Source organism: Pan troglodytes, chromosome 21 (genome assembly GCF_028858775.2).
Source record: "Pan troglodytes isolate AG18354 chromosome 21, NHGRI_mPanTro3-v2.0_pri, whole genome shotgun sequence".
In the NCBI taxonomy this organism is placed as follows: domain Eukaryota; kingdom Metazoa; phylum Chordata; class Mammalia; order Primates; family Hominidae; genus Pan; species Pan troglodytes.
Genome location: NC_072419.2, coordinates 11,507,151 through 11,534,309, shown reverse-complemented (window position 1 = coordinate 11,534,309; position 27,159 = coordinate 11,507,151). Strand labels below are relative to the sequence as shown.

At 44.3% G+C, this 27,159-nt stretch overlaps 1 protein-coding gene across 7 annotated transcripts in view; it reads left to right on the top strand.

Moving 5' to 3' along the window:
- SLC23A2 (solute carrier family 23 member 2) overlaps positions 1 to 27,159 on the top strand; it is a 149,974-nt gene that overhangs the window by 58,841 nt on the left and 63,974 nt on the right. For 6 of the 7 annotated variants that reach the window (XM_016937398.4, XM_016937397.4, XM_063802999.1 and 3 more), the window contains one exon: positions 10,746 to 11,005. In XM_016937398.4, coding sequence (XP_016792887.1) covers positions 10,898 to 11,005 — 108 coding nt within the window. In that variant the 5' untranslated portion in view covers positions 10,746 to 10,897. Of the gene's footprint in view, positions 1 to 10,745; positions 11,006 to 27,159 lie in introns of those variants that run through there. The other variant, XM_063802998.1, reaches the window with a different exon arrangement.

Below are 27,159 nucleotides of genomic sequence, written 5' to 3'. Positions count from 1 at the left end.
TGGTCTTGAACTCCTGGGCTCAAGCGATCTGCCTGCCTCAGCCTCCCAAAGTGCTAGGATTGCAGGTGTGATCCACCGTGCCTGGCCCAGAAGTGTATATTTTAAATAAGCTTCCCACGTGAGTCTTAAGCACATGAGCCACTGATTCTTATTCTGGCTATTCCTCTCTCTCGTATCCTTTTGGAGAAGTGTGGGTTTTTGTCTAGAGCAAATGATGGATTTGCCATGGATTTATATTTCTGATATAGTATTTATTCAGTGCCGTCTACTTGGAGTAAATGTAAATTTCATTAGCATTTATGGAACATCTATCTTCTCCACACCCCCCACCCCCGCCCCGTGTACTTCCTTGTAAACAGCATCTGTCTATTGTGTACTAGGAGCTGGGAATATAAAGTTGAATTTTATGTTTTATTTTTTGTAGAGTCAGAGTCTCGCTATGTTGCTCAGGCTGATCTCGAACTCTTGGCCTCAAGCAATCTTCCCAACTAGGCCTCCCAAAGCGTTGGGATTATAGGCATGAGTCACTGTGCCCAGCCTTAAAGATGAATTTTACATAGGGGGATTCTACTCTTTGGGCAGACTATTAGTGATTAATTCATTAGCCATTGGAGGGTTTCTGTGTTACCTGCTCACTCTGCTAGGTGCTGATCATGAAAGGACAGGTTTTTCTTAGGATTTGGCGGTTCTTTCGAGAAACACAGAAGGTTTTGGTATTTAACTCCATGAATAGCTCAGCTCTGAAAACTTCTGGACAGTGCCATCACATTTCTCCTTCAGGTGGCCCTGCTAAGCCACAGTGAGAGGGGTGACTCTGTTTCCTGGACAGGGAGAGATGGTCAGATAAAATGAAGTTCAAAAGAAATCATTACAGGCTGAATAGCTGATGAAACAAGTACTGATTAAAAGCTTCTGCATTTGTGCGTGATTGTTGGTGGCTGGAGAGCTAGTGATTCAGTCCTTAGGGAATTGGAAGATTTGTTACACGTCTAAATATTTTATTTTACTTTTCTACTTCCTCATAACAGAATTTTCCAGATGGCTGATTTTTTTTCTCTGTCAGGTTTACATTTATTTCCAGGTGACTTTTTTTTTTTTTTTTTTTTTTTTGAGACTGTAGCGATTTCCTGCTTCCTCTAAGGTAGTGATTTTTAACTTTGGCTGCAGGGAGCTTTAAGAAATCTAGATACCAAGTATAATTTGTAGCACCTTGGCTTTTCTCCACTCTCTTCTGAAACCCAAAGTTATTTTAGAACTTTAAACATGAGGACATTATTCCACACTGCTGTATCCTGAGCTCACAGCAGAAAGGACTGAATTGATTTGCTTGCATTACATTGTAAAGGGGGTAGATGCTGTAAGGGGAACCAGCTTTCCCCTGGACTTGAGTCTGAGGAGTAAGGAAGAACTGGTGCTAATGTGGACACCATGAGGCTCTTAGGGGTGAAATTGGGCCCATCTTTTGTAGTTAAGTTAGTTTAGAAAATATAGAGGAGTAAAATCAGGAAAATAAGTCATTTGTGTTTCTATCACTCAACATTTTGGTTAACATTTTGGTGTGTGTATCCATGGCCACATACTTTACACATACACAGTGGGTTAATGCTGTACATGCTATCTTTTTCATTATATATATTGCTTTTAATTCTTTTCACTTATGAAATAACTTTTTTCACTCAAAACTAGTATCTTCTACCATTCTTTTTTTTTTATTTTTATTATGATAAGAACATTTAACATGAGATCTACCTTATTAACAACTTTTTTTTTTTTTTTCCTCGAGACAGAGTCTCACCCTGTCACCCAGACTGGAGTGCCGTGGTGCGATCTTGGCTTACTGCAACCTCTGCCTCCTGGGTTCAAGTGTGTCTCCTATCTCAGCCTCCCAAGTAGCTGGGATTACAGGCATGCTCCACCATGCCTGGCTATTTTTTATATTTTTAGTAGAGATGGGTTTCACCATGTTGGCCAGGCTGGTTTCGAACTCCTGACCTCAGGTAATCTGCCCACCTTGGCCTCCCAAAGTGCTAGGATTACAGGCCCAGCCGACAACTTTTTGAGTGTACAATATGGTATTGTTTTGTTTTCTGGCTAATTTTAAAAAATTTCATTTTTTGTAGAGATGGAATCTTACTATGTTGCCCAGGCTGATCTTGAACTCTTAGCCTCAAGCAATCATCCCACTCTTAGCCTCCCAGAGTACTAAGATTATAGGAGTGCATGAGCCACCATGCCTGACCGAAGTATTGTTAATTATAGGCACAGTGTGGTCCAGCAGATCTCTAGAATTTGCTCATGTTGTGTAACTGAAACTTTTTTTTTTTTGAGACAGAGTCTTGCTCTGTCACCCAGGCTGGAGTGTAGTGGTGCAATCTCGGCTTACTGCAACCTCCGCCTGCTGGGTTCAAGTGATTCTTGTGCCTCAGCCTCCTAAGTAGTTGGGCTTATAGGCGTGCACCACCACGCTGAGCTAACTTTTGTATTTTTGGTAGAGACGGGTTTTCACCATGTTGGCCAGGCTGGTCTTGAACTCCCAACCTCAGGCAGTCCTCCTGCCTTGGCCTCCCGAAGTGCTGGGATTACAGGCGTGAGCCACCGTACCTGGCAACCTAAAACTTTTAACCTGTTGAAGTCAGTTCTCCATTGACCGCCCCCCCAAGTTCCTGGCATCCACCATCCTACTCTGCTTCTGCATTTGACTATTTTAGATGCCTCACGTAAGTGGAATCATGCAGTATTTGTCCTTCTGTGACTGGCTTGTTTCACTTTATGGAAAGATGTTCACCCTGTGTTATGTAAAAAGGCAAGTTAAAAAATAACACATATATAACAGGGTAAACATCTTTCCATGTCAATAAATATTTCTGTGCTTTCTTAACAATGTTAAAATGTAGACGTTAGGTCTTACTTTTTCTGGATTTTATTACTTGGTGGTAACCAATTGTCTTGGCATGTATAGTTGGTTTTATGATTTGAAGTGCTGTCATATCATATGTTCATCAGTTTTTGGGTTTTTAATGACTAATAGTTACTTTGTTTTCATACTTGTTGAACTTCTGTTTATTACAACTTTACATTAGGGTTCTTATCTCACTGACCACACTCCTCCTATTTTTCAAATATTTGTGGCTATCCTTGCTTATTATTATTGTTGTTATTTTGAGATGGGGTCTCACTCTGCCACCCAGGCTGTAGTGAAGCGGCATGATCTTGGCTTACTGCAAACTCTACCTCCCAGGCTCAAGTGATCCACCTCAGCCTCCCGAGTTGCTGAGGTGCATGCCACCACACCCAGCTAATTTTTTGTATTTTTGGTAGAGATAGGGTTTTGCCATGTTACCCAGGCTGGTCTCAAACTCCAGAGCTCAGGTGATCCACCTGCTTCCACCTCCCAAAACTGTTGGGATTAGAGGCATGAGCCACCATGCCTGGCCCTTGCTTATTCTTCTAGAGGATTTTTTAGCAAGCTCCTCTGACCTGTTTGGGGGGTATTAATGGATTTTTATTAAATCTGTGTAGATTATGTTAATTGGAAAATGAATATTCTTACAGTACCTTTCCTATCGAAGAGTATCCTCTGTTTCTTTGGTTTTTCAAATCCTTTTTATGTCCCTCAGTAATATTTTATCGTTTTCTTCATAAAGGTCACACATATTTTTATTTAATTTATTCTTAAGTATTTAACGTTATTCTTGCCATGGTGAGCAGGATTCCTTTATCCTATTATTGTCAGGCATGGGCAAACCTTTCTATAAATGTCTTTGGTTTTAGGGGCCAGGTGATCTCAGTCACATGTTCTTCTTTGCTGTTGTTCACAATCCTTTAAACATGTAAAAACCATTTTTAGCAGGGACCTTAACAGAAACAGGCCAGATGGTGGCTAGCTAGCTGCTGATACAGATGCTTGTCGCTGGCATTTGGGAAATGTTTGATTTAATCACATCGAAAGAGGCTTGCTCATGTGTTTTGTAACTCGCTATGTAATTGTAGGTTCTCTGAGATTTTTCATATCTTTTGATGTAGTTATAATTTGGACTTTTCTAATACTTCCCTCATCTTTCTTGGTCGGTGTCCATCGATGGTGGTGACGTTGACACCCCCGACTTGTTCCTGACATCTGTTGTGTCACAGATAGGTTTTATGTAGTAAGATTATTAAACAAAACCACTCTTAACATTATACCACATGCCTTAAAAAAAATCATTTATCAGTCCACAAACGTTGGAGAACCTTTAATATATGTGCCAAGTTCAGCACCAGGGGTGGAGGTAAGATGGTGAGGCTGTGATACTGTTTCTTTCTGTTTCCCACAGCTCTCTGGCTAGGCAGACAGATAGACATGATCTTGCTTTGTTACAGTCATCTTTTAAAATTTTACCTTAATTTTTTTTGTACAGATGGGGTCTTGCTATCTTGCCCAGGTTGTTCTCAAAGTCCTGGCCTCAAGCAGTCCTTCTGCCTGGGTCTCCCAAAGTGTTGGGATTACAGATGTGAGCCATCACACTCAGCCCTCCACATGGTCCTCTGACATCATGATGAGGTGGTGATCAGAGGAAGTATTGATGGGAGTCACCCCAGTGAGAAGGGGTGAGATGAAGGGGGCTTATTTTGGAGGGATGGCATGAGCAGGGTCCTGAGAGATAGGAGAGGCCTGTGAGTAACCACAGTAGGGGCCATGAGGGACTGGGAAAGGGGGCCTGGATAGGCCCCATAGTCACCTCTTGTGAAGGAATTTGGGTGTCACTCTAAATTAGGAAGCCATCAAAGAGCATGGTAATTTTCTGTTGAAGCATCATGCTACTTACCATTTGGACAAGTGTTTAGAGCCATCGAGATGGAATGAGGGGCCCGGCACCGTGGCTCACGCCTGTAATCCCAGCATTGGGAGGCCAAGGTGGGCGGATCACCTGAAGTCGGGAGTTCGAGACCAGCCTGACTGGCCAACATCTACTAAAAATACAAAATTAGCTGGGCATGGTGGCGCATGCCTGTAATCCCAGCTACTCGAGACGCTGAGGCAGGAGAATTGCTTGAACCTGGGAGGTGGAGGTTGTGGTGAGCCGAGATCGCACCATTGCACTCCAGCCTGGGGAACAAGAGTGAAACTCTGTCTCAAAAAAAAAAAAAAAAAAAAAGATGGAATGAGGGCCAGGTGCAGTGGCTCATGCCTGTAATCCCTGCACTTTGGGAGGCTGAGGCAGGAGATTGCTTGAGCTCAGGAGCTCAAGACCACCCTGGGCAACATTGTGAAACCTCATCTCTACAAAAACTAGCCAGGTGTGACACATGCCTGTAGTCCTAGCTACTCAGGAGGCTGAGGTGGGAGGATCACCTGAGCCTGGGAAGTCAAGGCTGCAGTGAACTGTGATCGCGCCACTGCACTCCAGCTTGGGCAACAGAGTGAGATCCTATCTCAAAAAAAAAAAAAAAAAAGATGGAATGAGAACACAAGTTAAGTGGCTGTTGTGATGTTGATGAGAGACCATGGTGATGTGTGCTAGGGAGCAGCCATGCAGGTGAATAGAAGTGCATATGTTAGAGAGTTCCTAGTCCAAGGAGGGTGGGTATCAGCCCTGGAAAAGGAGCTTGAAGGTGATTCCTGCCCCTCAGTGCCCCCTCAAAAATCACAAGGAGGGCAAAATCACCAGCAAGTCTCACAGAGGCAGTGTGTATAGGCCAGCTGGCCTGGGCTGTGTTTGTCCAGGGAAAACAGCTGTAAGCTGAGCATTTAAAGGGCAGTTTTATGTCTTGTATAAACAGTGTAATGGCAGGTTCAGATTACTGATTCAAGTTTGAATCCTGTTCTACTGCCTATAGCTGTGTATCCTTTGGCAAGTTATTTTACTTCTCTGAAGCTCAGTTTCTACTTTTGTAGAGTTTGTGTGCAAACCAAGTAATATTATGCTTACTGGCCAGAAATAACTGTCATTTATTTAATAAGAGGTCAGAGAAGTGCCTGGCACACACCGACACTTAGCAACTGGAAAATTGCAGTTATTACTGCCATTGTCGCCATCATGATCTTCCATCCCTCTGCTCCTCCTTCCCCACTGTCGTGTATTAAGGCCAAGACAGCGAGTGGATTTGCTCATTCTCTTTCTCTCTTTTGCAAAGGGTAGGAAAAGGGGCAATGAGGGACCACGGGTTGGCACACACACTTTCCCCGGTGTCAAATTCCCGGGGAGATTTTGCTTCTTGTTTTAATACAGAAGTTAAACTCCACTCTTCCCTCACCTCTCCCCTTTTATCTGTTGCATTTTGCCGCTGGACCTTGGCATTTATACACACCACGCTCATCCTGTGTGGATAAACCCTCTGATCTCGGGTTGTCGCATACTTTCTGACCTTGAGAGTGTCTGCATCATCCTTGTGCACCGGGGTGTGGAATGCTCTGTCCTTTTGGGCTTTTTATGGCGTGTCCAAGGACACATTTCTTTGCTCACCCCTTCTTCGTTCTTCCTCCATGTACTGTCCCTGACGAAAGGTGCTCCCCTCTTCCTGAGCCCTGCAGTCGTCTTCCCTGACGCCTTTCTCAGAGCATCACTGCTCTGCGCTGTATGTGTCTCATCCTCTCCTGTGCTCTTTCAGGTCTAAGGCTTCAGGATACTCCAGGCACTACTCTGGAAGAGGTGGGTGAAGTGCATTAGTGGTTCCCCCACTGTAGCTTATGAGGTTCAATTCAATGCGTGGTGGAGAAATGGAGCACAGAGTTACTTGCTGGAAGATATTCTTGTTGGGATGGAACTGTCTCTGTTCCTAGCGCTGGGGACGGTGGGGAGGGGTTTGCTGCTGCAGTGGATGTTCGTGTCTGGAACACCAAGGTGAACTTAACCTAGGAGAGTAAATTTATTCTGCTTTAAAAAGTCCCATCAGTTTCCTTAGCCAGGCATGGTGGCTTGCACCTGTAGTCCCAGCTACGTGGGAGGCTGAGGCAGGATGATCGCTTGAGGCCAGGATTTTGAGACCAGCCTGGGCAACATAATGAGACCCCCTCTCTTTAAGAAAAAAAGTCCCATCATTTTCCCTAAAGTTGATATAGATAAGGGTGATTTGAAAGCTCTGCTGACATGCTAGATGTGGGACAAAGAGCTTATTGGTCCCTTGGAATGTGACTATATGGCATGTGGCCATGTAAAAATCTACCGGTATTTCACTATCCTCTTTGCCCGTTTTATTTTCTGAAAAAATAAACTTCTGGTGGTCTCAAGGCAGAGGTCCACTGTGGCTCCTTCAGGCAGATTTTATTTTTAGGTATGTTTATTTTCACTCTGGGTTTTTTGCAGATTTTGGGAAGATGATGGGTGGCAGTGGCTAACTCACAATGTAGAAGGCTGATGGATTTGGCTACACAAACATGATGACAACTCTGGCAGCTCAAAAGGTCATCCCCCAAATTCATAAACAAAAAGCGGGGATAAAATGTTTGCATCAAATACAACAAAGATTTAAAGGATTAATATCCTTAAAATGAAGCTCTGTAAACATTATAGAAAATAGGCAAAGGACATAAGGGGATAAACCACGAAAGAGGCTCTGTGGTTGCCAGCAGACATGAAAAACTCATGAATCAATGCATGGCAACATATCTGAAAAATTACCCACTTGCACAGATTTTTTATACATATATATATATATATTTTTTTTAACTTTAATTTTAATTTTTTTTTGAGATGGAGTCTCGCTCTGTCGCCTAGGCTGGAGTGCAGTGGTATGATCTCGGCTCACTGCAAGCTCCACCTCCCAGGTTCACGCCATTCTTCTGCCTCAGCCTCCCCAGTAGCTGGGACTACAGGCGCCCGCCACCATGCCCGGCTAATTTTTTTGTATTTTTAGTAGAGATGGGATTTCACCATGTTAGCCAGGATGGTCTCGATCTCCTGACCTCGTGATCCGCCTGCCTTGGCCTCCCAAAGTGCTGGGATTACAGGCGTGAGCCATTGCGCCCGGCCTGCACAGATTTTATATATTAAGGGCTATCAGACTTTGCAGTGTTGTAGTGATCCCTGCGGTAGAGTTTCATATCCTTATTAAACAGCAGAGTTGTGATGAATGAATTAGGACCTGTAAGTGGCGGGGGCTGTGGCAGGGTGGTGGGACCCCTGAGGTGGTCTGGATGTGGCATTTTAGGCTCTGCATTCATTTCTCTCTGGATGCTGTAAACATCACTTTTTCCTCCAGTTTTTACTGTTAATGATAAGAAGTCTGATGTTAATATTATCTTTCCTTTGTCAGTAAGCTGCTTGTGTTGGTATGGTTTCTTTTTTTTTTTTTTTTTGAGACGGAGTCTCGCTCTGTCGCCCAGGCTGGAGTGCAGTGGCGCGATCTCGGCTCACTGCAAACTCCGCCTCCTGGGTTCACGCCATTCTCCTGCCTCAGCCTCCCAAATAGCTGGGACTACAGGTGCCTGCCACCACGCCCAGCTAATTTTTTGTATATTTAGTAGAGACAGGGTTTCACTGTGTTAGCCAGGATGGTCTCGATCTCCTGACCTTGTGATCTGCCCACCTCCGCCTCCCAAAGTGCTGGGATTACAGGCATGAGCCACCGCGCCCTGCCTTGGTTTTTTTCTGACAAGAAGTTTCAAGATTTTTTTTTTTTTTTAGACAGAGTCTCACTCTTTTGCCCAGGCTGGAGTACAATGGCGCAATCTTGGCTCACTGCAACGTCCGGCTCCCAGGTTCGAGTGATCCTCCTGCCTCAGCTTCCCGAGTAGCTGGGATTACAGGCGCCTGCCACCACGCCTGGCTAATTTTTGTATTTTTTAGTAGAGACGGGGTTTCACCGTGCTGGCCAGGCTGGTCTTGAACTCCCGACCTCAGGTGATCCACCCACCTCAGCCTCTCAAACTGCTGGGATTACAGGCGTGAGCTACCACACCTGGCCAGAAAATTCTTTTTATAATGACCAAGCTGGAGTAAGTCCCATAGACGTGCTTCTGTGTGGGCTTTGCTGTCTCTGCTATATGCATGTTCCGAGTGTATCCCTTGGAGGACCTGATCTTGTCCTTAGGATTAACATGGCACATCTGGGATGCCATCCTTGGGAGGAGGGAAGTGTCTTTAAATGAAGATTTCTCAATCTCAGCCCTCCTGAAATCTTGGTGTGGGATCTGTCCTGTGCTTTGAAGGATGTTCAGCAGCACACCTGGCCTCTATGTACTAGATGTTAATAGCTCTCCCCGAGTTGTGATGGCCAAAGACATCTCCAGACATTGCCAGATGTCCCCTGCAGGGCAAAATTACTCTGGATTGAGAACCACTGCTTTAAATGAACGTGGATAGCACGTGAATGAAAACGCAAATGTGCATGAATATGCAAACAAGAACGACCACCCCGGAAGAATTTGATGTGTGTACCTAGCTCTCCATATTCCACTCATGGAACTTCATGTTCTGGCAGCAGTTTCTTTGTTTTCGTTTTTGGCCTTCTGATTTCTGAACTCTAAAATTTGTGTAATTCTTTCTCTTTTTTATTTCTTTACATTTTGTTTTTCCCCTGGCTCATCCAAAGTGTTTATTGAATGAAGTGTCCCATGAAGAGTTCCTCAAACAGCAAGTTCTGTACTTGTATTTCCAAACTTATTGCAGGCCTGTCCTCACATTTGCAGGGCAGCTTGGTTGGATTCTTTATTCCTAGTGGGAAGATAATTGGTGGTAAGATCTGATGTCACCCTAATTGGAGTACCAGGGGATGCGCTCTGCCCTTCCCACCCTTACCTGTTTGCATTATCTTTTTCTTTATAAAAATTCAGGCATAGCTAGGCATATTTCATTGTATGTATGCCATTCCTTGGAGGGATCCTCTGTGCCCTCTCATTTTTTTTTGCTTTTGAGACTGAATTTCACTTACTCTATCATCCGGGCTAGAGTGCAGTGATGCGATCTCGGCTCACTGCAACCTCCGCCTTCCAGGTTCAAGTGATTCTCCTGCCTCAGCCTCCCGAGTAGCTGGGACTACAGGCGTGCATCACCACTCCTGGCTGATTTTTGTATTATTATTATTTTTTTTTTAGTAGAGACGGGGTTTCACTATGTTGGCCAGGCTGGTCTCAAACTCCTGACCTCAAGTGATCCACCTATCTCCCAAAATCTTAGCTTCCCAAAGTGCTGGGAGTATAGGTATGAGCCACTGCGCCTGGCAACCTCCTCTTTTTACTGCTTTTGAGTATCTTCCCCTGCTTTTAATTGGGCACATGTAGGGAATTTAGAATTATTTTAATGCCCATCTAATCATGATTAATTGGCTGTATCTGCATTGCCCAGTATAGTAGCCACAAGCTACAAGTATCTTAAATTTCTATTTAAATTAGATACAGTTAAAATTCAGTTACTCATTTGCACTAAGCACATTTCAGGTTCTCAGTAGCCACATGACTCTGTTGGATAGGACAGATATATAACATCTCCCTCATTGCAGAAAGTTCTATTAGGTAGTGCTGGGTTATGAGATATAAACCATATGCATATCAAAGAAGTACCTTAGCTATTTTTTTTCTCCCTAGTATTGTGATATTTTTGATAGTTTGGTTTAGTGGTCCCTCTCTCTAGTGGGCAATTCAGAATCAGTAGGTGACTATAAATAAAGAAGGGGTTGGGTGCCTGAAAACTGTAATTAGGTAAAGTATTTTTTGGATGCTTGGGTATAATGTGTAGTGTGACTTTTTTACTGTGCAAGAAACTCAGTGACTGCATGGCCTGTGTTGTTTTCATGCTTTGGGGTGATTTGGCTGTGCTCTTCTTTTCTAGGTGCTAAGAGATGCCGTTTGCAGGCCTCATCTCTGCTTGAGAATCGGGGGCTCCAGGCACTAGAAGAGCCGGCTGATCCTGGGCTCCTAGCTTGAATAAGCCTTCACTTCCAGCTGCTCTCCAACGGCTGTGTAAACTACTCGTTTCTCTTAATGATGGGTATTGGTAAGAATACCACATCCAAATCGATGGAGGCTGGAAGTTCAACAGAAGGCAAATACGAAGACGAGGCAAAGCACCCAGCTTTCTTCACTCTTCCGGTAATCATATTCCCCATCTTCCTTTCTTAAATCTCTTGAAAGTAGTTTCCGTATGGAATCAACATAGGATTGGCTTTAATGCTCATGTTTTCAGTGAAGGTTAAGGCATTTGCAAACCAAATACTTTATATGTGAGATAGTCTTTGGGCTAACTCTTGGGTTTTAGCTGTGCTCTCAGCCTGGAGTCATCTGCTGGGATTAACTCCAGGAAGGAAGTATGCATTGCTGTTAACATTTTAAATCTAGCCCAGTGCTTACTGTGTCCTGGAGGATGTTGAAGACTTAATTTTATCTTCAAAAATGTACTCTTAGGAAATAATGTGCAACCCAACATCACACTCATATTGCAAGCTGGGAGGATGAATGACTTACTGCTTGGAACCCCACTGTCCATATGTATTATGGCAGCAGTGTCCAGCGTAGAGGTAGTTTTATCCAAATAAGTGATAGCAGTCAGATAAGGCTGATTACACACATTCATTTATATTCAGTAAGAACATTTTTTTCCCAGATGTAGGACGATGACTTGATTTGTATAAAGTTACCTATAATGTGTTGGTTTAAAAACAGAAAAAGGCTCTTTAGAGAGGTCTTGCCTCAAGATGTTTTCCTCTTAATACTGGAGATGTGGTTAATGGCAAGAATAGTATTCCAGGATTTTTTTCTTTCCTTTTTTCTTTTTTTTGAGACAAGGCCTCGCTCTGTTGCCCAGGCTGGAGTGCAGTGGCACCCTTAAAGCTCACTGCAGCCTTGACTTCCCAGGCTTGAACTATCTTCCCATCTCAGTCTCCCGAGTAGCTGGGACTATAGGTGTGTGCAGCCTGTAGTCTACCACAGCTGGCTAATTTTTTCTACTTTTTGTAGAGATGGGGTCTCACTGTGTTGCGTAGTCTGGTCTTGAACTCCGGGGCTCAAGTGATGCTCTCGCCTCAGCCTCCTAAAGCACTGGGATTATAAGCATGAGCCACCACACCTGGCTTCAAGAGTAGTTATTATTATCAATGTTGCATCTGAAACTATTGGCATGCCCCATGGCCTGATGATAAAGGGACTCAACAGTAAGACATTTGAGGGTAGATGGATCTACAGAGGTGTCAGTATTATTTTTTAAGACTGGGTCTCACTGTGTCACCCGAGTTGGAATGCAGTGGCACAATTAAGACTCACTGTAGCCTTGACCTCCTGGGCTCAGGCAGTCCTCCCACCACAGCCTCCCAAGTAGCTGGGACCACAGATGCCTGCCACCATGCTCAGCTAATATTTTTTATTACTTTTGTAGAGACAGGGTCTCCCTATGTTGCCCAGGCTGGTTTTGAACTTGAGAGCTTGAGCTCAAGCAATCCTCCAGCCTTGGAGGATTCTTTTTTTTTTTTTTTTTTCTTAAAAAAATAACAGTTATTTTAAGAAAAATATATTTTAAGAAAAATAAAAGTTATTTTAAGAAAATAACTTTTCTTAAAAAAAAAAAAAAAGAGACTGAGTCTCACTCTTGCCTATGCTGGAGGGCGGTCGTACAATCATAATGGAGCTTTGAATTCCAGGGCTCAAGCCAACTGACTTAGACTCTTGAGTAGCTGGTATTATGGATGCGTGCCACCAACCCTGACTTGAACATGGCATCTTTTTTTTTTGAGACCGTCTTGCTCTGTCACCCATGCTGGAGTGCAGTGGCACCATCTTGGCTCACTGCAACCTCTGCCTCCCAAGTTCAAGCGATTCTCCCGCCTCAGCCTCCCAAGTAGCTGGGACTACAGGCATGTGCCACCACGCCCAGCTAATTTTTGTATTTTTAGTAGAGATGGGGTTTTGCCATATTGGCCAGGCTGGTCTCGAACTCCTGACCTCAGGTGATCCACCTGCCTTGGCCTCCCAAAATGCCGGGATTACAGGTGTGAGCCACTGTGCCCAGCTGAACATGGCATTTTTTAAGTACATTGATTGACTGCTTTCGTTCACACTTTATTCGTTTATTTTTTTAAATTGTATTAATTCTCAGAGAGCTGTTTAACTAATTTTACAACTGGCATTACCATTTTCTTTTTTCCTATAATGAAAAATTTTGAAACTGGATTTTCTTCACTGTTGAAAGCTTAAGGTTGACACAGATTTTCTAGGGGAAGAGGCATCAGTCCAGTTGTTCAAGATTTAATTAGATGAACTTGAAGAGTGAATGGGAAGGTTTCATGCATGGGGGTTGCCTCGTCTCTTTGGTGGCTTTATTTTATCTTACAGCCCAGGAGATGATTCACTCTCACTTCCCTTCACTTTCGGGACAAGAACTTGAACATGTCTCAACCACCTGCCTTGTCATTATGGTCCAGAATTTAAGATTTACTTACTCTAGGTTAAACTTGTAGTATTTTATCATTAGCAGTTGAATTCATCATTGTATGTTGTCAGCTTCCTCATTCCTTGTTGTTTCTTGCGTTCTTCTTCTTCCCTCTTAGTTTGCTTTTCATTTAAGATACACTGATGGTCTGTGGATGGTCACCATCTTAGTCTTTGTACATCTGGAAATAATTGTAGTTTGCCCTCCACTATTACACAGACTTCTGTGAATGATACGGCCCAGCCTTCCAGCCTGTCCTCATTTCTCTTTAGCTGCTTTCTCTAATGATTTGGGTATCCTCTTCCAGCACTGCCTTCTGGATGAGTCCTTCAGTATTTTCCGGTTTACTTATTTTTTGTATACAGTCATGTATTTGTGTTGAATTTTTATTGCAATAATTATACTTCTAAAATTTTTATTTGGTTAACTTCTGCCTATTTTTGGTCCTTAATTTCTTATATATATGTGTTTCTTTTAAATGTGACTTCATTTAAATCATTGGGAACCCTGATATACTATATGAAGTCCCTCCCTAGTTCTCTTTCCATCTGGAATCTTCCAGGAATTTCATCTCTTTCTCTGTGCTTCTGTGGGGTTTGTGTCTTCTCATTATGGATCCAGTCCAGAGGCAGACCCTAGGGTGGAGCCCTCGTTGTCTTCCCCAGGGTTGCCAACCATGGCATGGAAGAGTGGGGAAGCCTGCCTGGCCTGGTTCAGCCCCCACCTTGTTCCCCTGCTGGAGCCGAGGCTGCCTGGCTTAGGGCTTCCAGGCTCAGCCCAGCAGGTCCCAGTGTCAGCCCCATTTTTTTCCATAAGTGTTTTTTTTTTCTTTTTGTTTTCTTTTTTTTTTTTTTTACACAGGGTCTCATTCTGTTGCCCAGGCTGGAGTGCAGTGGAGCGATCACAGCTCACTGCAGTCTCGACCTCCTTGGCTCAGGTGATCCTCCCACCTCAGCCTCCTGAGTAGTTAGGACTGCAGGTACGTGCTACTGGGCCTGGCTACATTTTTGTGTATATATATATTTTTTAAATTTAGAGATGGCATTTCTGCATGTTGCCAGGCTAGTCTGGAACTCCTGAGATCAAGTGACCCACCTGTCTCAGCCTCCCAAAGTGTTGGGATTACAGGCGTGAGCCACCGTGCCCAGCCCATACATGTTTCTTGCGTATGGAAATGTTTGTCTTTTTAAGCTTGCCTATTTTGAGGTTTTTCCCTCTATCCCTGTTACATTTTTTAGGGCAGGGTTGGGAAGGAATACTGCTCACAGCATTAATTTCCAGATCCAACCTAAGTAGGAGTCCCTGTGAGAGCATGGGAGCTGGGAATGTGGACATAAGCCATAGTTGGGTGTAAATATGATGTTAATTATAAAGTTGATTTAACAGTAGAGCCATTTAATTAAGGATGTTATGGAATTTTTATCCCAGTCTAGGGCTATAAAAGGAAGCCTTAAAAGGGGAAGAAAATAGTTTTTAAAATTATGCTAAATTGAACTACAAAGAGTAGGAATAGAGCTGGAATCATGGGATGGAGCTGCTGGGAGGAGAGAAATGCCAAGGATAGAGATGGCAGAGAGTCCAAACATGAGCTCCCAGGATGATTTGGCGTCAGGGATGCCAAGATGAACCTTAGTCTGAACTCCCAAAGCTCAAGATAAAGTAGATTACATAAAAGAAGGAAAACACGAAAACAAAACCTCATCAAAGAATGTTTACAAAGGAATAGTTTGTGGGATGGAGTTTTGGGTTGTGGATAGTTTTGTTAGAAAACATGTTATAGGCTGGGTGCGGATGCTCAGGCCTGTAATCTCAGCACTCTGGGAGGCCAAGGTGGGAGGATCACTTGCAGCCAGGAGTTCAAGACCAGCCATGGCAACATAGCGAGACCCTCATTCATACCAAAAATTTAAAAATTAGCTGGACGTGGTGGTGCATGCCTGTAGTCCTACCTACTTGGGAGACTGAGATGGGAGGATTCTTTGAGCCCAGAGGTTCGAGGCTGCAGTGAGTTAGCAGTTGTGTCATTGCATGCCATCCTTGGTGACAGAGCAAGACCCTGTCTCCAAAATATATATAAAATAAGAACAGGAACACAGTACTGCCCGTATTTAATCACTAGTGAAATTGCTACCCTAAGTCAACTTTTAAAGTAGAAGACCATTTTGAATGATTTGCCCATTGACAGGGAAAAAGTGAGGGGACTAAGTTACAGTGGGTCGCTTCCCATTGCCTGATGGATGGGATTCGTGTGGGGGCAGCTGGTTGGAGGCAGGGGCAGTGGGGTAGCACAGGAAGAATTGGTGGGTCTGGGAGATACCAAAGGCATGGGAATAGTAAGAACAGAGGTGAGGCTGATAGAAGAGATGATAGGAGGTTTTGAGGGCCAAAGAAGGAGATGTTTCGGATTCTCATCAAGATTTTATACAGAAGAACCTGATTGGGTATATGTTGGCTTTGGAGAAAATATGAAGTCTAGGGAAAACCATAAGTTTGGAGGGTGGGGAAGATGGAAGATGATGGGTTTTATTTGAGAAGTTGTGGATTTGAACTGCGGTGCTCCTAGAGCCTGCAGGCAGCGGGGGTGTGGGACTTGACACACACAGAGATCAGGAGAGCCGTAAAGACTCACTGTGATGGCTCATGTGGGTGGTGACTGACCCGTGTGAGAGGGTGCTGCTGCGAGGCAGAGCTGGCAGAGGAAGATAGGGTTGAGGGTCTCACCGTTGGATATACCCACACGTGAGTGACTGGGAGGATCATGCCAGGACATTGCTGCATGCTAGTGCCTTGTTTCATTCTGGCCTTTGCAAATGTAAATATTGAAGAATAGCCAGCATGGCAGCTCTGGGTTTTATCTTTTTGTCTGGATCTGTACTGTCCAGCATCATGGCTGCTAGTCACATGTGACATTTACATTTAAATTAAATACTATTCAATAAAACCTGAAATTCACTTTGTTGGTTGCACTCGTCAAGTACTCCATAGCCACACGTGGCTAGTGGCTAGCCCATCTCTGCTTGCTGGTTAGGGCCTTGCGAGGCTGAAATGTTGGCTCTTATTTTCTCATTTGCCTCAGAATCCAAAGCTGGGCTTTAGGCTGTCAGCTGTTAAGGCATCTATGTGCTGGAGTGCAGCGAGGTTGGGCACCAGTAACCAAATCTGGCTGTTCCTGAGAACCAGGCTTGTGGGGTGTCTCCTGGAAAGGGAGGTAGGGTGTGTGGCTGATAAGGATCTCATCTTTAGAGATTCTCTTAGGCATCCTGTGTTGGATGAGTGCTTCCCAGATCTTTAAACAAAATAAAACAAAACACCCACACAAACATTTTACAAAGAAAAAGAACAAATCCATACTTAGAAGTAGAATGTCCACTAGGTCAAAGTAAGAACAAGAGACGTGCCAGGCCCCAGGACTCATGGAAATTAGATCATGTGGTCAGAGTTGATATCAAATAGGGGGAACATAGCAAAAGATCTTCTTCTTATCCCACAGGACTCTAGTTAGGCAAATTCTTATGTTTTAAAGCCAGCTAGGAAATGCGTAAATAGGGGTGAATGCCCATGGCAAGAAACAGGAATCAGGAAAAAAAAAAAAAAAAAGCAAAAAAAATTCTGATGAACGATCGTACCCTAGGGACATTGATCCCAAAGTACAGACAGGAAGCACGGCCAGAAAAAGGCTGTGTGTTTGCTCAGCAGTTCTTGGACCACCTAAACCTGGAAGCCCAGTTAACAGCCCAAACTTCCTGTTGGCACAGGCACGGCTGTGACACACACAGCCTGTTGTTTCAGTGCGTCATCATTCAGAGTCAGGGAAAGCGTTTAAGCTTCCTTAAGCTTTTATTTCTTTTAACAGCCTTTGTGAGAATATTTGGGTATCAATAGTAGATTATTCTGTCTGGAGATATTAGCGGCATGGACCGAGGAGTAACTTTATGAGGTTCAGTCTTACCAGAGAATGGGAGAAATACTCCTGGGTGTTCATAAGAACCGACCACTTCTCATCTTACCTTGGTGTGTGTTCTTCAGAACATGTAATGGGAAGAGCCCACAGCCTCACGTTCCTCCATTGATTAAATGTGTCTGGTGCACATACCTGGTAACCAGCTGCTTACAGCCCAGTGGGGGACATATGGCAAGACAGCCAGCATACCATCAGTGTTAGGGTTTGAATTCCGCACGGGTGCTGTGATGGTGTCCACGTGAGACCCTTGCCCAGTCGTGTTGTAGGGTAGGCCTTGCCGGTCAGATGAAGGTTCCCAGGGGAGATAACATGGAACTCCTAAAACATGTCTAGGTATAGTAGGTCAAGAGGAGGGAGACCGAAGGCCTCTCAGCTGACGGTGTGCATGGCAGTGTCCTGCTTGGGGCGCAAGTTTAGTGCAGAGTACAGTGGAGGTGGAGATGAGCAGCAGGGATGCTGAGGAGAGGTCATAGTAAATTTGCTCGTTTTGGGGTAGGAAATTCCTGCGGTGGGTGCCGGGGCAGGAAGGGTCTGGAGATAGGAAGGCAAGTTAGGGTGCTTACGCAGCCCAGGTGTGAGCCGATAGTGACCTGACCTGGCAAGTGCGGAGGAAAGGAATTCTTCCATTCAGCAGATGGTTATTGGGCACCTGCTTTGCGTGAGGCTCTGTCCTGGAATTGGCCTCCTAGTGATGGTGGGAGGAGAAAAACAGTAAAGAAACGAGCAAATACGTCAATCTTGTGGCAGCTGGTCGCTAATTCTGTGAAGAAAAATAAATCAGGGAGGGGAATAGTGAGAAATAGAATGTGAGGTCAGACAGTGATCATACAGGACCTGCAAGCCATTCATTAATTTGTCCTTTTAAAAATAGGAACTGTGTGCCACTCACAGGTCTGGGCTCTAGAGAACAGCAATGAACAGACAGACAAAAATCCATGAGTTTCCATCTTTTTTTTTTTTTTTTTTTGACAGAGTCTTGCTCTATCATTCAGGCTGAAGTGCAGTGGCATCATCACGGCTCACTGCAGCCTCAACCTCCTGGGTTTAAGCCATCCTCCCACCTCAGCCTCCTGAGTAGCTGAAATATGGCACATGCCACTGTGCTCAGCTGATTTTTAATTTTTTTTTTTTGTAGAGACAAGGTCTTAACTATGTCACTGATCTCAAACTCCTGAGCTCAAGCAATCCTTCTGCCTCAGCCTCCCAAAGTGCTGGGATTACAGGTGGGAGCCACTTCGCCTGGCCACAGGGCTTTCATTCTGGTGTGGGAGACAGGCAGTCCACAATAGAAATAAGTCAAATGTGTAGATGTTAGATATTGACAAACACTAGGGAGAAAACTAAGGTAGCGGTATGGATGCTGGAAATCCAGGCGGCCAGGAAAGGCTGCACCAAGAAGGCGGCCTTTGAGTAAAGTCCCGGAGGAGTCGTGGGAAGCCTGCGTGTGGGCCTCAAGGGCAAAGGCCCCACAGCAGGGGGGTGCCTGGTGTTGCTCCACCAGGGCGGGCATTGACCAGAGATTCCATAGGCCTTGTGGGCCTCGCCAGGATGTCGGCCTGAAAAAAACCTTTGGAGGCCTTTGAGCAGAGATGTGACATGCTCTGCCTAGTGGGGAGTAGGCTGAAAGGAAAAGCAGGAGGCCAGGCAGGAGCTGGTGGCCCTAGGACAGGTGTGCTGACAGCAGCTGCATCCTGGGTGCTTGCCATGTGGAGGTGGGAGAAGCCACCAGGCTCTGGAGCAGACCTGGTTTCTGTGCTTTTGGGCTGGATGAGGGTGGGGGCAAGTCCCTTCAGAAAGAGACACCCATTCCAGGCGTTGAAAAGTATGTCAGGAGAAACTCTGACTCCAGAGGGAGGACGGGGAGGAGCCACAGTGGAGGAAGGGTTGGCTGGAGGTGTGGCCGAGAGCTTTGAAAAGAAGGGGCAAGTTGCTGTCCTGGAAGAGACTCCTGGAAGGAGCTTCAGGAGGAGACCTGAGGCCTGTGGGGCTGTGTCCTGATGGGTGTGCCTAGCAGGCAGGAGGTGAGCAGGACAGAGTGGCGATGCGGCTCAGAGCTGTGCTGTGCAAGGATGCAGGGATGTGAGGATGCCCCAGAGCGGAGGGGAGGAGGGCAGCCACCAGCATCAGGGACCTGTGCTCCTTTCTTTCCTTTTCTGTTTCCCTTCCCTCCCCTCTTCTTCCTTCCCATCCCTTCTTTAAGACAAGTGGCCTTGGCAGAAAGATGTAGGGAGGTACAGTGAAGAAACCATTTAATGGCTGCTTCAGTTCCTCTAAACCCCTGACTATATGATGACAGATTTGAACATGCCCCTTTTCAGCAGTGAAAAGAAGGCAAAAAGGCTTTTCGGTGCAACTACCTTCATTCTAAAAACCAAGCAAAGAAGCCCAGAACATGTCCTTGTTCTTGTGACTTTCGTACCAGGTGCTGTGAAGTTCCTTTTTGTACATCCCTAAATAGAGAGTTTGGAGTACTTAGATCTTAAAACGAAAAGTCTCAGTTGGATGGTAATAATAGTTGTCTGGGAAAATGTTCTTTCTGTAAGAATAATAGATTTTGGGATTGACTATGATTCCAAGAAGGGCCTGAGGATGAAGAGAGACTGTTTTCTGGAGTCGGCCCAGGGAATTGGTTTAATTCTCCTATTTCTGTAAGATGAGAGTTTTAATATACTGCATAATGGCCATGATTTAGGCAGGGGATGCCCTTAACAGCTTGAAGTGGAACAACCAAGATGAGCACCCTTTTCTGTTTTAAAATTTGTAAGTTGGGGGGAAAAAGTGTTAGAAAAGGAATATGCCAATATATGCTTTGAAATGAAAACATCAAAACGATGGGATGCAAGTGAAGATTTTTGTGCATGGTAAGATGTTCTTTTCCTTATCCATCCTCCCTCCCTCCCTCCCTCCCTCCCTGCCTCCCTCCCTTCAAGATGGGGTCTCGCTACATTGCCCAGGCTGGTCTCGAACTCCTGGGCTCAAGCAGTCTTCCCACCTTGGCCTCCCAAAGTGCTGGGATTACAGGCATAAGCCACCACACCCAGTCCTAGATTTTTAGCTTAAAAATTAATTTTTTTTCCTCTGGTTTTGAGGTTTCAGATAGTTTATCATATTGCAATATACTTTTAATTTGAACAGAGTTTTGGTAGTTTTAAATGAAATGAGAGATGTTAGTAATACAAAGTACACATCTAATAGTTGGGAGACACACAATTTGTTACGAATGAAAATAGTAAGAGGTTCTTGCTACAGTCTCTTACTATAGCAGGCTTACGAAGTTGATCAGCATTCTGGCCATCTCTTACGTGTGTGTGTGTGTGTGTGTGTGTGTGTGTGTGTGCTTTTTTTTTTTTTTTTTTTTAAAGACATGGTCTTGCTGTCACCCAGGCTGGAGTGCAGTGGCGTGATCTTGGCTCACTGCAGCCTCTGCCTCCCAGGTTCAAGCAGTTCTTGTGCCTCAGCCTCCCAAGTAGCTAGCTGGGACTACAGGCATGCACGACCATGCCCAGCTAATTTTCGTATTTTTTGGTAGAGACTGGATTTTACCATGTTGGCCAGGATGGTCTCAAACTTCTGACCTCAAGTGATCCTCCTGCCTCGGCCTCCCAAGGTGCTGGGATAAAGGCGTGAGCCACTGTGCCCGGCCTCTCACCTCTTAATTTCTGTGAGGTCAGGTTTATGGAATCTTGGTCATGGAAAAGGCCTTAGAGGACCTCTTGTTTGTTCTGCTCTTGCTAAATGCTGTGACAGGAATGCATCAGAAGTAGTTGACAAGCTTCCTTCCTTTCCTACCCCATGTGATCCCCCTGCCTTCATCCTGCTGTCTCCGCTTTCTGTGGGTCAGCATCAGTTCTTCCTGGGATCATCGTGACAACCTCCGTGTGATCTCCCTGCCCCACAGCCTTGGTCTCTTCTGACCCCTGATTGCTATTCCTGCCTGTGCCTTTTGCACTTCCAGGACTACTTCAGATTTCCTTTCTTCTAGGTGAATCCCCACTTCTAAATTCCTAATCCCCACCCCCACTAACTTTTATTTGCCTAAGCTAGGTAGGCAGGCTTCTTAGCTTTAATGATTAGAGATAAAATATTTCAGATTGATTTCTTTACCATAATCTAAGCCCATAATTCTATTGGAGAAAAAGTTCATTCCTGCTAGGATTTGATAAAGTACTTGAGGAGGAAGATATGATATTGGAGGTTTCGAGGCAGTAATCACTCAGTTGTCACATTCCCCACCCTCTTAAATTGCCCTTAAAATGGATGTTTTTAAGCATCCATAGTTCTCCCTAGGTTTTACGGTACAAACTACATCGTTGGGGTGAAATGGAAGAAGCAAGAATGCTGATATGTTCTTCTGCCTCTTTTTTGTAGTTCTCATATGTGTATTTTCTGTCCCTTTTTCATTATTTGTGTAACTTTCTTCATTTACAAGAGAAATAAGTTCACTGCAGAAAATGCAGAATGGTAAAATGAGGAAAAGAAATAATTTAAAATCTCACTAGCCAGAAAAACACCACTTTCTGTTATTTTGGTAGTAACAGAAAATATTTTACTGATATTTTGGGTGTATTTCTTTTTTTTTTGGTTGTGATTGTTGTTTGAGACAGGGTCTCACTCTGTCACCCAGGCTGGAGTGCAGTGACATGATCATAGCTTCCTGCAGCCTTGACCTCCTGGGCTCAAGTGATCCTCCCACTTCAGCCTCTTGGGTAGCTGGGACTACAGGCATGCACCACCACGCCCAGCTAGTTGTTATTGTTGTTTTTAGTAGGAATGGGGTTTTGCCATGTTGCCTAGGCTGCTCTCGAATTTCTGAGCTCAAGTGATTGGTCTCCCAAAGTGCTGAGATTACAGGCATGAGCCACTGTGCCCAGCCTTGATGTATTTCTTTCCAGAGATTTAAAACAAGTATTTGAGTGTTCTTTTATAAAATTCTCATCAACACACAATCTGCTTTATAAAGACTTTAACTTTGTATCATATCGTGGCATCTCAATGTTATTAGAAACAGAACTTGTAATTGTGACATATAGCAAATCATGGATCTAACTTTTCCACTTGCATTAGGACTTTGGATTGTTTCTAATGCTTTGCTATAATAAATAACAGCCTAGTTTATATTGACCTTATTGTATCTGATTGCTTTAATTTTGAGTTTCAGTGAAGCCAAACACTTCTGCCAGCATTCCTTGGCCATTTATATTCTTTCATTGTGCCTATTCTTCTCCCTAGCCCCTTTATTCCTGCGGAGTAATACTGGTGATCAAAGATACTGCATCATACAGAACAATTACAGAGAAGATCCCTGGATCTGATAGCACTTTGAGGGAATAGAGGGAGAACCAGCCGCACCACCAGCCAGATCTGTGCCTGTCATTACTGATAGCCCTAGGATAGGGGGATGTTTACTCTGTCTCCGTTTAGGGGGAGCAGCTTTTGTTGTAGAAGGAAGTGTCTGTATCTACAGATCTGTGTCTGTAGCTCCATTCTTGCTCTTTTCACTTTCTGATATACAGATGATGTTCTGTATACCTGTGTCAGTGTATAAGGATTATCTTCATTGTTTTTTATAACTGCAAAGTGATCCATGGTATAGATACACCATAATGTATTTAATTACTGCAGATAGACATCTAGACTGTTTCTAATGTTTTGCTATTACAAATAGCACTACTCTGAATAACCTGGCACATAAGTTGTTTCACTCAGGTGTAATTGAAGGATAGATTTCCAAGAGTGAGATTTTTGAGTCAGAGGGGATGTGCCTTGGTAAGCTGAGGGGGCTACTCACCAAATTGCCCTCTGTTGAGGAATTTCGTCAGCAATGTGTAAATGCGTGTTTTCTTGCATGCTTGGCAGCAGAATATATGGTCAGACTGGGCTCTTGTCCCGATTAGTAGGTAGAAAGAGGTTTCTCATTATAGTTTGGTGGAGTCTCGTTCTGTTGCCCAGGCTGGAGTGCAGTGTCATGTTCTCAGCTCATTGCAACCTCTGCCTCCCAGGTTCAAGCAATTCTCCTGCCTCAGTCTCCCAAGTAGCTAGGATTACAGGCGCGAGCCTCCATGCCCAGCTAACTTTTGTATTTTTAGTGGAGATGGGGTTTCACCATGTCGGCCAGGCTGGTCTCGAACTCCTGACCTCAAGTGATCCACCCATCTTGGCCTCCCAGAGTGCTGGGATTACAGGCGTGAGCCACCACACCTGGCCTCTCATCATAGTTTTAATGTATATCTTCTTATGAGTAAGGTTGAGCATCTTTTTACTGTTCAGGAAGCATGTTTATTTCCTTAGTTATTTTCCTGTTGGGATGTTAGCCCTTTTCTTGTTGGGTTTGTGTCCCTTCCATATTTACATTTTAGAGACATGGGTTTGTTATCTGTAATGTGTTAGCACCTGGAAAGAATGGGAGAGGACGGTCCGTTTCGGGTGGAGTGCTGTAATGTGCTGCCTGGCCTCAGGATCTGTTCTTGAATCCATCTGGGGACAGGATCCCCAGGGACATCTCTTAGAAACCTCACCTAGCAGGGAAGATGTTTGAAGTGCCCAACCTAGTGCCAGGCATGAATATGTGCCAGGCAGACAGTAGCAGTCACCAGCACCACCTGCCTGGGGTGTGGGAGGAGCACACACTGCAGAGTGTTTCAGTGTGGGCCTTGGCAGACACATCACCCGCCCGAGCTCTGCTGTGGGCCGGCACGGGGAGAGGTAAGGCTCCTTCTGGCTCCTCTTGTCGCCCTGCTGGGGGACAGGTGAGATGCAGCTGGAATCCCCGGGGTGCTTCTGGCTGCCACAGCCTTAGCCTTCTGGAGAAGGCAGCCCTAAGAAGACCAGGCTGGGCCAGGCGAGTGGTGGAGGCTGAGCCATCCAGCAGCATCACCTGCACTGGGGAGTTACAGGAGCCGTCCTGTTGGAAGAGGCAGTGAAAGCAAAATTAGAGGCTTTGCTGCATCAGCCAGATTCAAGGTCGCTAGTGTCATGTTAGATCTATCCGCTGCTGCATCTTTTTGAGATGATGTAATCTAGATTGACAAGCTTTGGGTGTTTAGAATATGTTGTACTGTACTCACTTGAATTTATTTTTCATAGTGGTTAATTTTGAAATTTCTAATAATATTGAAAGTAGGTGGAAAGTTTTCATGTTCATAGTAAAGGAGCTTGGAGTAAAGGCTGGGAAACACGAATCTATTATCTTCTGTATTCAAAACACATTTTAATTGTGGAGTAGATTTGGATACAAGAGGAAATAACGGCGTGTGCACACATGGAGGAGGGGGATTAATAACTGTGTGTGTTACCTTTCTGTTAAAAGAATAGAAAGCAGAAATTTGGGGAACTTTATTACTATTCTGAAAGTGATTGGTTTAGTATAAAGTGGTTCTCTTAGCGGCCAGACACGTTATAGTAAGTGGGAAATTGAGTTCTGAACACTCTCATTGGAGGTGTCGGGTTTCGCAGGTGCCAGTGCCCTCCGCTTGACAGGTGTCACTAAGCAGCACATGCACTGTCACTTCTGCTTGAGAAATGTGGGCACACACAGCTGTCAGTTTCGCCTGGCACTGCTGTGATACTGACACCTCTAGGCAATGACTTCTGTCACTCCTGCTTCCTACACCTCTGACCATCTCAGGAGAGCTGTTTAGAAATAAATACTTTAATACCATTGTCTTAGCTTAGTAAAAATAAAACACAAGCAAAAAGACAAGTGTAAGACTTGACTTTGAGTGTGGAAATGTGTCCGTTGCTCAATAAATACAATGCAAATGCAATTGCGTATTGGAGACGAAATCGTCTGGTTAGGCAGAGAAAACCTCCTTTCATAGCTGATTGATTGTACAATGTTAGTTTAGGAGACAAAACTGAAGGCCACGAGTTTAGTTTAAGATAGTTTTGGAGAAGAAAGGACATCTTGTCCCCAAAAGGGGTATACTAATCTGCTGGTATTTTTATAAAAACTTGATCAATTTCCTGAGGTGAACGATGCCAAGATTCTTCTGTTATCTATTAGTTACCCAAAAGAAAACCAGACTTTATTAAGTTTAGAAAGCTTCCCAAGACATGTTTTATTTCCCAGTTAAAATAATATTTAAAAGTTCCAAAATATGAAGCTTTGATACTATCATCAGCATTTTAATCCTTTTCCCATAAAAAATTCAGTCCTCAAGAACTGATTTTTACCATTTGATTTTTAAAATTACATTTTGCATTAAAAATAGACCATTAGAGTATCTATTTTAATAAGCCAAAGGAAAAAATGTTGGTAAGGTAGACTAGTACTTCCAGTAGAACTCTTCATCTGTAAGAACCATTTAGGCAAGAACTATTTAGGCAGCCCCCTGCACGTAAATAGATCAGAGACGAGCCAGTCAGACAAGAGCATTTCCAGCTGGTGTCCCCGTCTTACTACAGGCTTCCTTAGAGGATGGGGGTAGCATGGAGAGGAGAGCTACATCTCAGCTGGGCAACAGGAGGGTAGCAGGGGGAAGCTGGGCTCTGAGGTCCCCAGGGACAGACAGCTGGACCTGTGCAAATCATAGGTTTTCTAGGTCAGTAGTATTTACAGTTAAATAAACTTCCTGGACTAGCCTGGCAAAGTAAACCTTCCTTTTTTGGATGATTTCTGTGGGTGAAACACATTTTGAATTGGCTTACAAACATTCCACCCCTACCTCCTGCCAGTCTCTTTGGGACTGGCACCTCCATCCACCCAGCTTCCCAGCTGAGAAACCCAGCCTGGACACTTTACTCCCGTGCCCCCTGCTGTGCTGTGATGGCATCTCCCCGCTGTACTCACCACAGAGCTCCCATCCAGACAATCTTCAGGGGGCATTAAGTCCACATCATTGCTCTCTCCTGAAGCTGACTGTCTTTCCCAGACCACTGTTAACACCTTGGCCCAGCTCCTGTCTCCTCGTGTGCCAAAGGGTCATTCCTTTACCCCACCCATCCACTCTCCTGCTGCACCCAGAATGGCTGTCCAGTGCTAGCATCTGATTGTGGCACTCCTGTTCTTGGCATTTCTTTGTGGCTACTGACTGCCTCCTGTGTAACAGCGGAATTCCTTGGCAGGGCACTCAGTCTGGACTGAGCTCCTGCAGGGAGGCAGGACTGCATTCTCATTGCCTGGGATACAACCACAATTTGTTGAATGAATGAATATGTGAGCTTTTTTTCTAGGCTTAGGAGTGTCTGCATTTTATAATACAGATGTTCCTTGACTTATGACAGAGTTACACCCCTAAAATGCATTTAATACACCTAACCTACTGGCAATTCGTAGCTTAACCCCGCCTACCTCACATGTGCTCAGAACCCTTACATTAGCCTGTAGTTAGGCAAAAGCATCTAACACAAAGCCTATTTTATGGTGAAGTGTTGAATATCTCTTGCAGTTTCTTGAATACTGAAGTGAAGAGCAGAGGGGTTGTATGGGTACTTGACAGTTTCTACGGAATACATATCACTTTTGTACCACTGTAAAGTCAAAAAATCCTAAGTTTAACCATTTAAGTTGGGGATCATTATACTTATTTGTGTATGTATAAGTAGTGAGTGGAATGTGTCAGGGGAGCAGTAGGAATTGCTAACTCATTTCAAAATCTATCTTCTTAGTGCCATGTATACAGATGATTTCTTTTTAATGTATCGAGGTGAAGTTTGCATAACATGAAATTAAAGTGAACAATTCAGTGATATTTTAATACACTCACAGTGTTATACAGCCTCGTCCATTTGGTTCCAAAACATTTTCATCTCCTGCAAAGGAAACCCCTTACTGGTAAAGTTGCTGTTCCCTGCAGCAACCCGAGATAAATGCAGGTGAAGGTTAGTTTGGCTAGAGTCAGACTTTCAATCATATCTAGGTTTTTC